Source organism: Pongo abelii, chromosome 5 (genome assembly GCF_028885655.2).
Source record: "Pongo abelii isolate AG06213 chromosome 5, NHGRI_mPonAbe1-v2.0_pri, whole genome shotgun sequence".
Lineage (NCBI taxonomy): Eukaryota > Metazoa > Chordata > Mammalia > Primates > Hominidae > Pongo > Pongo abelii.
In genome coordinates, this window is record NC_071990.2 from 13,586,723 (window position 1) to 13,601,176 (window position 14,454).

General features: G+C 33.9%; 1 protein-coding gene across 3 annotated transcripts in view; it reads right to left on the minus strand.

Moving 5' to 3' along the window:
* RANBP9 (RAN binding protein 9) overlaps positions 1 to 14,454 on the minus strand; it is a 91,670-nt gene that overhangs the window by 34,143 nt on the left and 43,073 nt on the right. For all 3 annotated transcript variants that reach the window (XM_024248118.3, XM_054557216.2, XM_054557215.2), the window contains exons 3-4: positions 3,934 to 3,986; positions 2,259 to 2,426 (exon numbers count right to left, since the gene is read on the minus strand). In XM_024248118.3, coding sequence (XP_024103886.2) covers positions 2,259 to 2,426; positions 3,934 to 3,986 — 221 coding nt within the window. The remainder of the gene's footprint in view (positions 1 to 2,258; positions 2,427 to 3,933; positions 3,987 to 14,454) is intronic.

The following is a 14,454-nucleotide window of genomic DNA, read 5'->3' on the forward strand; positions in this document are numbered from 1 at the left end:
CCCAGGAACCTAGCTCAGGGGCTGACAAACAATGATACTAAATAACATTTAATGGTTATTCACTAGATGCCAGAACTGTGCACATACTATTGCAGTTTACTCTAACCACCTTAGTGAGATAGGTATTACAGTGATCCTACTTGACAAACTGAGAAAACTGAGGCACAGAAATGTTAAGTAATTTACATATGGTTACCTGGCATAAGCCGGGAGTCAATCCCAGGTAAGTCTGACTAAAGAACTCTTATTAACCACTGTTATACCATCTCTCTACGTGCTTAATACTTATTAAATTTAAGAATGAATAATGCCAAACATTCAGGTTTACTTAAAATTAAAATGTGGGCTGGGCACAGTGGCTCACGCCTGTAATGCCAGCACTTTGGAAGGCTGAGGCGGGTGTATCACTTGAGGTCAGAAGTTCAAGATCAGCCTAGACAACATGGTGAAACCCTATCTCTACTAAAAATACAAAAACTAGCTGGGGGCGATGGCACGCCTATAATCCCAGCTATTCAAGAGGCTGGGGAAGGAGAATCGCTTGAAACTAGGAGGCAGAGGTTCTGAGCTGAGATCGCATCACTGTACTCCTGCCTTGGCGACAGGAGGACACTCCGTCTCAAAAATTAAATAAATAAATAAACAAAAAATAAAAATTTATAATGTGACTCCATTATTAGGTGCACCTTTTTAAAGACACATCTTACATTTTAAAAATAGCTTTCTTAGCCAAGAGAAAAATTTAATTTAAATATTTGTGAAAATAGGGAAAAAATAAAATCATTATCACCTGTGATTGTCTTATCTCCCAAAATGAAATTTCTTCTCTGGAAAGTTTTAAAAGTTTATGTTAAAGAGATTGTGGTTTTTTAAAAATGTATTTTTTGGTTTTTGAGCCAAAGATCAAACCTAAAAGCAGATTTCTCCAGATTCAAAACTTCCAACATCTTAAGCAGTCAAGCCAACTAAGATTATATGATCAGTCAGAATAGTAACAACGAATAAATTCAAGAGGCCTGTATTGTTCTTAGAAACCAGGTGGCCACAACAATGAAACCACACACAAATATACATAATTTGCATGGGGTCCTTAACATCATTGTACTAGTGAGAAAAGGATCTCTTGTGGACTTGAGAAAAACTTTTAAGTCAGATAATACAGAAGGACTTCAGAATTAAAAATCAGTAATCAGAAATAGAAATGCTAAGCTGAATATGAAAAAAGTTAACTTTATTGAAACACTTTTAAAAGCGTATTGCCAATGCAGCCAGAAATTCAGAATTTTCTTTTATACTATGAAATAACAGAAAAAACAGCTTTTGTGTTAAAGAACATCTATTATATGTCTAAGCATACTACTTTAAGTCTGATTTCTAAATACTATTTATAAGCAGTTTCTGCCTTCTAGGGTTACTTAGTTTATGTTTCCTTTAATTTTACCTCATTAAAAATAATTTGCTTTGAGTCAAAGATTTTTCCAGCAGTAAAAGGTGAAATCTTTTTTTATAAAACAAAAAGCAGTGTTACTATCCTTTATATTTTCTATAGTTAAAAAAAAAAACTGCTAAAAAAAAGGAACATAATGACCACATATAACTTTAAATTTGAAGTGCTATGAGTACATGAATATTCCACTGAAAATCTTAACTTACTATTAGTCTTACAATGTATGGGTTTCAAGTTTTCCATAACCTATTTTATTTGCAGAAGTTTTTTTATTCTCAGTTTTGTCACTGTTTGCTTGTTTAATTCTGCTTCCTTCCATAGAACAAACTTGTAGTTACCAACTTAGCCATCTTTGTTAGCAGATCTGACCTTTGAGTGCGTTGATGCCCTTCATATGCTTGTGGCATCAAGCTTTCCCTTCCTTTGTTACTATTCCCCACACTATCCTAACAACTGACTGCCCCTTTTTCTTAGCACCTGTTACCCAGAGAATGAGATTATACTATGTAGCGTTTTATTTAAAGCAGAAATCTCTTGGCCTTTCTATTTCTAGAATAAGTATCTCAGTGTGGGGATTATTTCTACAGTAACTCCTCTACATATATGTATTATATAGATGGCCTTCACAGAATATAAATATGGTGAATATAAATATTCATCATTTCCTCAGCTTCTGTCTGGGAAAAAGAAAGAACCATTTCCAGAGGCATCTATCTATGAAGGAGAATCACATAATAAATACAACTACCATCCTGGAAGTATAATAATCTCAATATTTGGTTATTTTGCATGCAATATATTATCTCAGTACCTAAACTATGTCCATTCTTGGTGTAAAAGCAGGTATTGTTGATAAGATTAACACAACAGCCAATGACATCACCAGTAGTGAAAGTTGGTCCATAAGGTTGTCCAGTTCCGGAAGAACAAAACGAATGTCCATCATCCCCATGGTAACCATATGAATGCTTATCCCAACCTAAGGAGAAAGTTCCGGCATATTTACAATGAAAAGTAAGGTTCCTCTGTACTAGGTTTATTCACTAAGATTATGATAAATCAGAACAGTACAAGATAATATAAAGATGAAATTCCCAATGTACATTTAAATTCTCAACAATTACACTACATAATTTATTCTATATTAAAATACGGTTTACAAATTTAAGAAAAATAGCTACACAGAACACTAAAACAAATATTAAACAGAGAGAACCCCCTACCAGAAAAAACAAACATAAATGCAACAACCACAGGAGGACACATTTTCTGTGCATATTCCGTTTGCTAATACACCAAAATAATTTTGCTTTGATTTAAAGAAACATATACATGTTTTATATAACATAAGAGATTACATCCTATTCAATCACTGCAAGTTTCTCAAGGCTGTGATCCAAATATAAAAGCCAAACAGAGTGTGAGTCTTACCACACTACAGATATGTTTATATCATCATTAAGAGATTTTTACCTTATCAGTTACTTCTATAAGGAGTTTTCAAATAATAAAAACCTCAATTAAACCCTCTTTCACGTATAATTTTAAGCAAAAGGGTACAAAAGAAAGTATGTCAAGGTAACATATGTGATTACAATCAGATGCAACTACACTGTCTTGGTTTGTTTCTTTAAGGTACTTCATGTAGTTTTACATTGACAGTTTTGCCTTGTACTTCAAAAAGTCTTGCCAAAATTAATTTTTAACTTTAGCAAAGGGAGTATTAGAAGACATAATCCAAGAATCACTTCCTTCTGATAAGTGGTATTGGGCAACAGGTCTGCCATCTCAATTCATCTCTTCCTTAGTTTACTTTAAGTATTAGTTGATATTCCCTGAACATTAAGATGGGTTAAAAGTCAAAAATGTGATGGGTAGCCAATATAACCAACCACATTAAAATATTTAAAGTAGCTGATATTAAACTATGTACTAAAACTTAAAAATATCAAAATACAAAAAAGCATGATATATATACTATATGTTTTACTAAATAGTGTGAAATTTAAATTTATTAAAAACCACTCAGCAGGCTGGGCATGGTGGCTCACGCCTGTAATCCTAACAGTTTGGGAGGCCGAGGCAGCTGGATAACCTGAGGTCAGCGGCTCGAGACCAGCCTGGCCAAAATGGCAAAACCCCATCTCTACTAAAAATACAAAAATTAGCCGGGCCTGGTGGCGCATGCCTGTGATCCCAGCTACTCAGGAGGCTGAGGGCAGGAAAAACTGCTTGATCCCAGGAGGCAGAGGTTGCAGTGAGCCAAAACTGCGCCACTGCACTCCAACCTGGGTGACACAGTGAGACTCTGTCTCAAAAACAAAACAAAACAAAACAAACCCCACTCAGCTTTCACTTAAAATTCATAATGATGATTAAAAACACAGAAAATCAGTATCTTTAAATATTACAATTTCTTACTTGAAAATTTTAACCAGAAAGAGCTACTCATAAGACATAATACTGTAATTCAATTACAGGTGTACCTGGTAGTCTATTCATGTTCACACCTTGAGCAGAAAGACCAATTCCCATGTAACTGTTGGCGGGGGTGGGGGGAGAGAAGAAAAGGACATTATTATAGTCATATATGTATAAATTACCAAACAGTCTCAAACAATATCAGAACCAAGCCCAAGTTGGAACTCCTAAGGTAGCAACAAAAATTTTATTACAATTTATTATGTAACAACAACGGGCAATATTAAGTACCAGTAATACTCAGACTTCACAGCAAACTCATATGGTAATAATTCATAAATACACACAAAGCATTAATATGCAGCTATGCACTCTACTGACACCTATAAAAAATCTCTCCAACTTATTTACAGATAAATGTTTGGGATTAAGATTTCTCACAAAAAAGCACAGAGGGATTGTAGAAGGAAAAAAAAATGTTAAGGAAACAAATGTGTTTCCCAAGGGGCACAGTACAAATTTAGAACACACACACACACACACACACAGACACACACACACACACGGAAATATGGATTCATATTTGGAAAAAATTTCAAACTCACATAAAAATATCTTAATAAAATTACCCCAAGGTACGTATTTTCTATACTAGCTTTCTAAAACTGAGCAAACTGACAAAATCTACCTAAACAGGGGTTCTTTATTATCAATTTACAAAATTAGAACAAAACAATCTCCACACAATACACAAGGAAAGACTATTAAGGTATTCAGTTATTTTTCAAGTGCTTATAAAACATTAACAACAAAACCTGATAAAGATAGTTCAAAGGAAGAAAACATAACACAATACACTTGTAAGTATGAACACAAAAAGAAAAACAAAATAAAAAGCAAACTGAATCCAGTTTGTTAAAAGGCTAATTGCCCATTATTATTGTTATCAAGGTTTTAAATGGCATTTGATAAAATTCGGCCACCATTTCTAATAAGAACTCCAATAAAATAAGAATAAAAGGAAATTATTTAACTATGAGACTTTTCCCCCAAATACAGAAAGCAAGATATTCAACAGTAAAACACACTGAAGGCATTTCCACTAAAATCAAGAACAAAGAGATGCCTATAATTGTTAAATACTGTTTTAGGGGCTTTAGAAAGCTTAATAAAATAAGAAAACTAAATGACTAGCATAAATGTTAAAAGATATAAAAGTACCTTTATTTGTAGTTGGTATGATTATATACATAGAAAACCACAGAATCTACCAAAACCTTTTACAATTATTTAGGCATTCTGGCAAAGTGACTACATATAAGAGGAACATTTTAATATTTCTTCTAGTATAGCCAGCTGGACAGCCACAATAACTACAGAAAACATAAAACAGGAATAAGGTTCTCAAGGAAGGCTCAAAATTACATATTAAAAGCTGTATATAAATGGATATAGTAAACATCTGGATAACTTGAAAGCATAAAAATGGCAATCTTTCAGATAGGCACAGAGGCTCACACCTGGAATCCCAGCACTTTCAGAGACTGAAGCAGGAGGATCTTTTGAGCCCAAGAATTCAAGACCAGCCTGGGCAACATTGGGAGGCCTTGTCTCAAAAAAATCAAAACCATCAGCTGTGTGTGGTGGTGCACACCTGTGGTCCTAGCTATGTGGGAGGCTGAGGTGGGAGGATTGCTTGACCCCAGGAGGTTGAGGCCACAGTGAGCCATGAATGATCACACCACTGCACTCCACCTGAGTGACAGACCAGGACTCTGTCACTCAGGCTGGAGGGCAAAAACAAAAAAAGGAGGACAACCTTTCTAAAATGATGTAGACATACATTTATACATTTCAAGACATATTCCAACAGAAGTTTTAAAACTGAGCAAAATTATTTCAAAGTTCATATGTAAAAATATATAATTTTGATGAAAAGACAAAATTTTAAAAAAGAAAACTCAGAGTTTTCCCTACTAGAAATTAAAACTCAGATTCACAAGAGCAATATTACTACTATGAGCATACGCCAAGTGAGACAAGAGTGACAAAACATGAAGAAACAACACATAGATGTCTAGTCAAGAAGGCTCATTTGTCTGTATTTTGATTCAGCCCCTTTGCTAGAAGTACAATATAAAATGTTAAGTATTACATTTTATTTAAAAAGGCTAAGTCACAAGAAGATGAGAAGAAACACAAGGCTGTGAATGGGGATAAAAGCTGTGGACCTGCAAAGCTCTGAGTCTATGAGCACTCAATGGTTGCTCAAAATTCCCCCTCCTCTGGGTAAACAAGGACTAAAAATGTTCCATAAGAGGAGTATTAGCTATGCTTACTGCTTAAAGCCAAAGGCTGGAATAGCCCTCTCCTCTTGAAAGTGAGGCTAGGAATATACTGATATCACCTGTTGCCTAAGCTAGAGCTTATTTGACATTGTGGTGTAGTTAAGCGGAAAGAGGAGAAACCTCTTAACCAGGATCTAAACCAGTTAGTTATTGAATAGATCCATGACAGAATCTGCAATACTCTCAATTATCATGCTGAAGCAAGAACCTGGAAACTCTAATACAAACCTAGTTTTGGATTGGGAGGAATGAATTGAAAAGCAAGTATAAACTGTAAGAAAGAAAATGAGCATAGAAAAAGACAGATGAGCAAAATGAAGAAAAATGTTGAACTTCCCAATCAAAATAAGGCTGCAAGGACAAAATTCTAAAATATAAGATCAACAAATGTGACACAACAGGCATGTGGGAAAAAAAATGAGGAAAAAAAAAAAAAGACCAATAAAATAAATGGCTGGAACATGAATTCATTCTAGATGATATCACCCAATGGATAGTATGATTTTAAAAATACATAAAAGTAAGTATATTTAGGAATATACTAAAAGAAAAAAAACATAATCACTAAGATATAAGGACAGTGGTGTACCAATATTTGCTGAGATAATTTAGATAGTAATTTTCCAGAATTGAAAAACATGTTGTTGAATTGAAAATACACACTACATACTGAGGAAGATAAAAATTAAGTCACACATAAGACACACTGTAGAATATCAATCACGGGCATAATCTTAAAAGCTACCAGAAAGAAAAGCAGATTACCTAGCAAGAAATGGCAATTAGACTGACTTCAGACTTCTCCCCAGCAACAACTGATGACGAAAAACAATGGCACAATATGTTCAAAGTATTGAAAGTAAAGTAACTGTCTACCTAGAACTTAGGTCCCAGGTAATGCAGCAAGAATGAGGGAAAAAATAAGATATTTTAAGACACATAAAAGCTAATGGTTTACTATACACAGACTGTCACAAAAGAACTATCTGAGGACATACTTTAGCAGCAGGGAGACAAGTGAAAACAGAAGAAAGGCATGGACAAGGAAACAATCAGCACAGAAAATAACAAAATATATCACTAAAAGTCATTATTGATTTAAAAAATACTATTCAGAGTTTTAAAATCTATCATCCATACATAATATGCTAGGACACAATTACCCGACACATAAAGGAACAAAAAATATCCATGTTCAAAAGAAAGCACAAACAGGGAATGGCCCTGAGACAATCCAGATGTGAGAATTAGCAGACAAAAAATTTAAATCAGGTACTGTTACAACGCACAAGATGTAGGGAGAAATACTCTTGCTTTGAATGACAAGAAATTCCAGAAAAGAAAAAGAATCAATAAAAAGGAACTACTATGGTCTGAATGCGTGTGTCCCCCAAAATTCTTATGTTGAAACCCAGTCCCTAATGTGGTGGTATTGTAAGGCGGGGCCTCTGGGAGATCATGAAGGCTCCACCCTCAGGAAATGGGATTTTTGCCCTTATAAAAGAGGCGTGAGAAGGCTTGTTTGCCCCTTCTGCCATGTAAGGACACATAGGTGTTTTCTATGAAGCAGAGAGTTCTCACCAGAAACTGAATCTGCTGGAACCTTCTAATCTTCGGCTTTCAAGCCTCCAGAACTGTGAGCAATAAATGTATGCTGTTTATATAATAAATTACCCGGCCTAAGGTGTTTTGTTACAGCAGCCCAAACAAAAACAAGAACCAAATAGAAATTCTGGAGCTGAAAACTGTATGAAATAAATCTTTACTGATGTACTTAATGGCAGACTGAAGATGGCAAAATAAATAGTAACGTGAAAACAGACCTTATCTGAAGGACAAAGAAAAAAAGATAAGGGTATGGGGGGAAAGAGTCCTTGGAACAGTATCAAAATACATACAACCAATCCCAAGGAAAAAGAGAATAGGACAGAAAAAAAATTGAAAGTAATTCCCCAAATTTGGTAAAAGACAAAAACATATAGATTCAAGAAGCTCAGCAAACATGAATTAAATAAAAAAAAAAACACCACACCTAGGCACAAATCACAGCTGAACTGCTGAAAACTAACAAAAAAGAAAAAAAAATGCAGAAAACAGCTAGAGAAAAACGACATATTACTTTCACAGGAACACTGAGTTGAATTTCCACTGACTTATTAGAAAACATGAAGGCCAGAAAAGACCGTGGAATGGAATCTTTAAAAGTGCTAAAAAGAAAAAAAACCCAGAAGCCTGCCAACACAAAATGTTATTTTCAAGAGAAATATTCTTAAGAATAAAAGTGAAACAAAAACATTTTCAGGTAAAAGAAAAACATAATGTGTTGCTAGTAAACCTACACTTAAAAAAATGTTCTTAATCTTCCTAAAACATGACTCTTTAAAGCAAAAATGGTAACATGTACTGTGTAGCTTATAACATACTATAGATGTAATACATATGACAATTACAGCAAGGACAGGAGGAAGTGATAAATGTAGAAATGCAAGTTTCTATATTTTACATAAAATGGTTCATATTAATTCAACAGGTTATGAAAAAAGATATATAAAATCTAGAATAATCGCTAAAAATAGCAGAGACATAAAGGTCAGTAAATAAAAAGAAATTCTAATAATGTATCAAAATGATAACATATGATTACTAGATAGTGTTTAACCCAAGAACAAAAGATTGGTTTAACATTCAAAACCAATCAATGTATTTTACTATACTAGGGGAAAATTCCTATCATGAAATAGCTGCAGTAAAAACACCTGATACAATTTAACACCATTCAAAATAAATACACTTGGCAAACTAACAAGGGAATTTCCTCAACCTGTACCTACAAAAACCCTACAATTTACATGTTTAATAGTGAAATACTGAACACTATTCTCCGAAGACCAACAAAAAAAGCAAGAAGGACAGTGCTCACCACTCGTATTCAACACCATACTACAAATCCTAGCCATTTCAACAAGGCAAAAGGAGAAATAAAATGCATAAAAATTAAAAAGAAATAAAGCTGGCTCTATGTACAGATGATATGACTGTTTATAAAGAAAATCCTAAAGAATCTACAAAATAACTGGAATAAGTGAATTTAGGAAGGTTGCAGGATACAAAGTTAATATACAAAGTCCACTGTATTTGGCAGCAAATACTAGAAAAACAAAATTTAAAAAACCAATTCTATCTACAACAGCATCAGAAAACATAAAACATCGAACAAAAGACATGCAGCCCTCTCTACTCAAAATTACCAAACATCACTTTGGAAAATTTTAAAAGACGTAAATAAATGGCAAAACATATCATGTCTACGAATTGGGCACCTCAACTGCAATTCTCTTCAAACTGATCACAGAGTCAACACAATCCAAAGCATAACCACAATAGGCTTTTCTTTTTTTTCTTTTTAATCTGAAAAGCTGATTCTAAAGTGTATATAGAAGTTGATTAATGAATGTACATATACAGCTTAATAGAAGAAATAAGACCTAGTGTTAGATCAGTAAGATGACTATAGTTCACAATATTCTATTGCACATTTCAAAATAGCTAGAAGAGAATAATTCAAATGTTTCCAGCATAAAGACAAATATTTAAGGTAACAGATACCCCCAATACACTGATTTGATCTTTACAATTATATGAATGTATTATCACTGTACCCCCAAAACGTGGACACCTATTATGCAGCTATAAAAAATTAAAATTAAATAAGTAAAATGTATATGGAAATGTGAAGGATCTAAAACATCCCAAAAAAGCATGGAAAGCTGTAGAATTTACACAATCTGACTTCAAAACATAGCATGGGCTGAGTAATCTAAACAGTATGGTACTGGCTTAAGGATCAACAAATAGATCAATGCAACAGATTAAGGAGTCTAGAAAGAGACCCAAATTTATAGTCATTTAATATTTTACAAAAGTGCCTAGACAGTCCAAAAGAGGATGAAAGTCTTTTGAACAAATAGTAATAAGATAACTGACATCTGTGTGGAAGAAAGTAAGCCTTAAGCTCTATCTCACACAATACACAAAAATCAAATGAAGATGAATCACAGTCCTAAATATAAATGTTAAAAACTATAAAGCTTCTACGAGAAAACATGTAAAACTATCTTAATGACTTGAGGATAAAGCAAAGATTTATTAGGACACAAAAAGGAAGACCCATAAAAGAGTAAACTCATAAATAAAACTTTAGCAAAATTTAAAACTCAACAAAAGACATAGATGATCCAATTTTCAAAAATGAACAAAAGATCTGAATAGACATTTCACAAAATAAGATACTGTAAACAGCCAAGGAGTACATGAAAAAGTGCTCCAAACTGTCAGTCATCAGGAAAATGCAAATTAAAACCACACTGAGATACAACTGCATACCTGCCAGAATAATTAAAATTTATAAAACCAACAACATCAGTGTTGCCAAGCATATGGCACAACAGGAACTTTCATATGTTTTTGGCGGGAATTTAAAACAATAAAACCTCTTTGAAACAAAGGCTGGCAGTTGCTCATAGGACTGAACACCTGCCTACCCTATGACCCAGCAATACCACTCATAAGAAAAATGAAGATGTGCCTACCAAAAAAATTTGTACAAATAGGTTCATGGCAGATTTCTTCACAATAGTGAAAAACTTGAAACAGCCTGGATATCCATCAACAAGCGAACAGATATACAAACTGTGGTATATTCTACTCAGCAACAAAAACAAAAATACAATTACTGATAAACACAAATGGATCAATCTCAAAAATGTCATGTTGACTCAATGAAGCTTTACATACAGGAAGAGCATATGCCATATAATTCCTTTTATATGAAATTTTGCAACAAGAAAAACCAATCTACGGTAGTAAACAAGTCAAAACAGTGGCTGTCTCTGAAAGGGTGGGTCAAGGGCCTAACTAGGAAGGAGCATGAGGGAACATTTCTGAGAATGATGATGTTCTATACTTTGATAGAGGTTTGCATTTCATGGGCATACGCATCTGCAAAACTTACCAAAGAGTACACTTAAGATGTGTGCATTTCACCAAATGTAAACTGTACCACATACACACACACAAAAAGAGAAGTAAGCTGACACCAAACTCTAGTTAATGATATACATGCTGTAGTGATTAGGGGGTAAGTATACCTACACTGAAATGTATCAAAGATTAAGATGGATCAACTGATGAAAAGAGGAATAAAGAGATACCTTATAAAACAATTACAGTCAGGTCTGCTATATCATGATATACGAGTTTCAAAAAAATCACATTATACAAAATCATGCAATAAAAGCTACAAGGTTTACGAAGGAAATGGGGTTGGGGGCACAGCATGCAAAAACGTCAGTAACACATTTTTGAAAAGATAAGAACCCAATAAAAACAATTTTACACCTATTAAATTATTAAGGAATAGGCCAGGCACAGTGGCTCATGCCTGTAATCCCAAAGGAAAACAAAGCTGGGAGGCCATGGTGAGAGGAGCGCTTGAGTCCAGGAGTTCAAGACCAGCCTGGGACTCCATCTCTCCCAAAAAAAAAAAAAAAAAAAAAAAATTGGCAGGGTGGCGCATTGCCTGTAGTCCCAGCTACTCGGGAAGATCACTTGAGCCTGAGAGGTCGAGGCTGCAGTAAGACGTGATGGCACTACTGCACTCCAGTCTGGGTGACAGAGACCTTGTCTCAAAACAACAACAACAACAAAAAATTGTTGCAGAATAAATACTACAAGAAAGTATTTTACCTTGAAAAACACGTAAGTTTATACCTGGGAAATGGGTGTCATAAGAGTTACCGCTTGTGAGTTACTGTGAAGTGATGAAAGGAGGGTTATCTGACAAAGGGAAATTTGTAATACCAGTTGTGGCTGGGTGTGGCTCATAACTCACAGTAAGCTGAATAGCTGGTAGATATATGAAGGCTATCTGACATATAAAAACAAACTCAACCCAACAGTGAGGGACAGGCAAAATTTATGTGAACAAGAAATTTATTACTGTGATACTATGTGTTTACCAAGAGCAATGAACATGAAGATTTTTCAGATCAATATGTCAACGTAGATCATCACAAATTATGCATTTATTAACAGTTATGTAAGTAATGTTTGTGCCTAACATACAATGGAGACTAACAGCATTCTAGTTTAATTCCTATTATTGATAGGCTTAAGCCTACTATCTTGCTATTTGTCCATCTGTTCTCTCCATCTTTTTCTGTGTTCTTTTTAATTCTTATTTTTGTTTTATGGCCATTATTAGTTTTCTGCTATGCCTTTTGGCAGTATATTAATGACTACCTTATTAAGATTTTAATGCATCTTTGATCTATTACATTCTTAAGTTAGCATATGTATCACATGTTGGCAATGCAAGAAACACTTTTAAAAACCTATTTACAGTGATGTTCCACATAACAAATGTTTCCATCAACAACAGACCACATGTACAACAACGGTCCTATAAGATTATAATGGAGCTGTTCTATACAAGTGTGCCATTTTAAATCTTTTATACCACACATTTTTACTGTATCTTTTCTATGTGATGTATTTAGATACACAAAACCATTGTTACAATTCCCTATAGTATTCAGTACAATAACAAGCTATTCAGTTTTGTAGCCTAGGAGCAGAGCAATAGACCACACCACATGGCCTAGGTGTTTAATAGGCCATGTGGTATGGTCTATACCATTTAGGTTTGTGTAAGTACATTCTGCGATATCGCTACAATGACAAAATCACCTAACAACACATTCTTCAGAACATATCCCCATTCTTACACAACACATTTTTTGTTACTGTTATCAAAAATTAAAATTAAAACTAAATAAAAGAGAAAGATCTCTAATTAGTAATCCAATTTCTACCATTAAGAATGAACTAAACCCAAAGCAGGTAGCAGAAAAGGAATGATAAAGATTAGGGGAGAAATAAGGGGAGAGACTAGAAAAACAACAGAATCAACAAATTCAAAAGTAGGTTCCATTAAGCAAGAAAAATAAAAGAAGACTCAAATTACTAAACATCAGGAATTAAAGGAGTATTACTACTAAACTAAAAAGGATCATAAGAAAACAATTATTAAATACTGTGAACAATGAATTACATAACCTCCTTTAAATGGACAAATTCCTAGAAAGACACAAACTACTGAAACTGCATAGTAATTTTAAAACACAAAGACAAGCCCGTGCTCAGATGGCTTCACTGGGGAAATCTACCAAACATAAAAATTAACATTAATCTTTCCCAGACTCTTCCAAAAAAGCTAGAAATACTTCCTAACTCATTCTACAAAGCCAGTACTACCTTGTTACCAAAACTAGATAAAGGCATCACAAAAAAACTACAGAAAAAAATCCTTCATTAATACAAATGCAAAAATCCTCAACAAATTACTAGGAAATCAAATCCAGCAACACATAAAAAAGATTATAAATCATGACCAAATGGGATTTATCCCAAAAACATGAAGTTCGTTTAACAAACAAAAATCAATCAATGTAATATATTATGAAAATAAAGAACAAAACCCATATAATCATCTCAATAGGCATAGAAAAAGAATTTCACAAAACTCATCACCCTTTCATGATTTAAAAAAAATCATGAAAAATCATGACTCAGCAAGCCTGAAACAGAAGGAAACCTCCTCACACTGATAAAGAACATCTATGAAAAATCCCCAGCTAATAGCATACTTAGTGGTAAAAGACTGAATACTTTGACCTTAAGATTAGGGACAAAAAAAAAGGATGTCTTCTCTCACCACTTCTATTCAACATAGTACTGATATTTCTACCCTGGGCAAGAGGGCAAGAAAAAGACATAAAAGCCATCAGATCAGAAAGCAAGAAATAAGCATCCTCTATTGTCAGATGGCACAATTTTGTATATAGAAAATCCTAAAGAATCTCCTCCCCCAAAATTGTTAAAAGTAATCAAGTTCAACAAGACTACAAGATACAAGATTAATATGCAAAAATCAGTTGTATTTCTACACACTAGAAATAATTTGAAAATGAATTTAAGAAAACACTTTCATTTGGAACAGCATAAAAAAAAGAATACTTAGGAATAAATATAACAAAAGAAGTGCGAAACCTGAACGCTAAAAACGACATTGTTGAAAAAATGAAAGAACTCCTAAGTAAACGGAAAGACTCCCCATGCCATATTAATGGATTTGAAGACTAAATGCTGTTAAAATAGCAATACTCCCCAAATTAATCT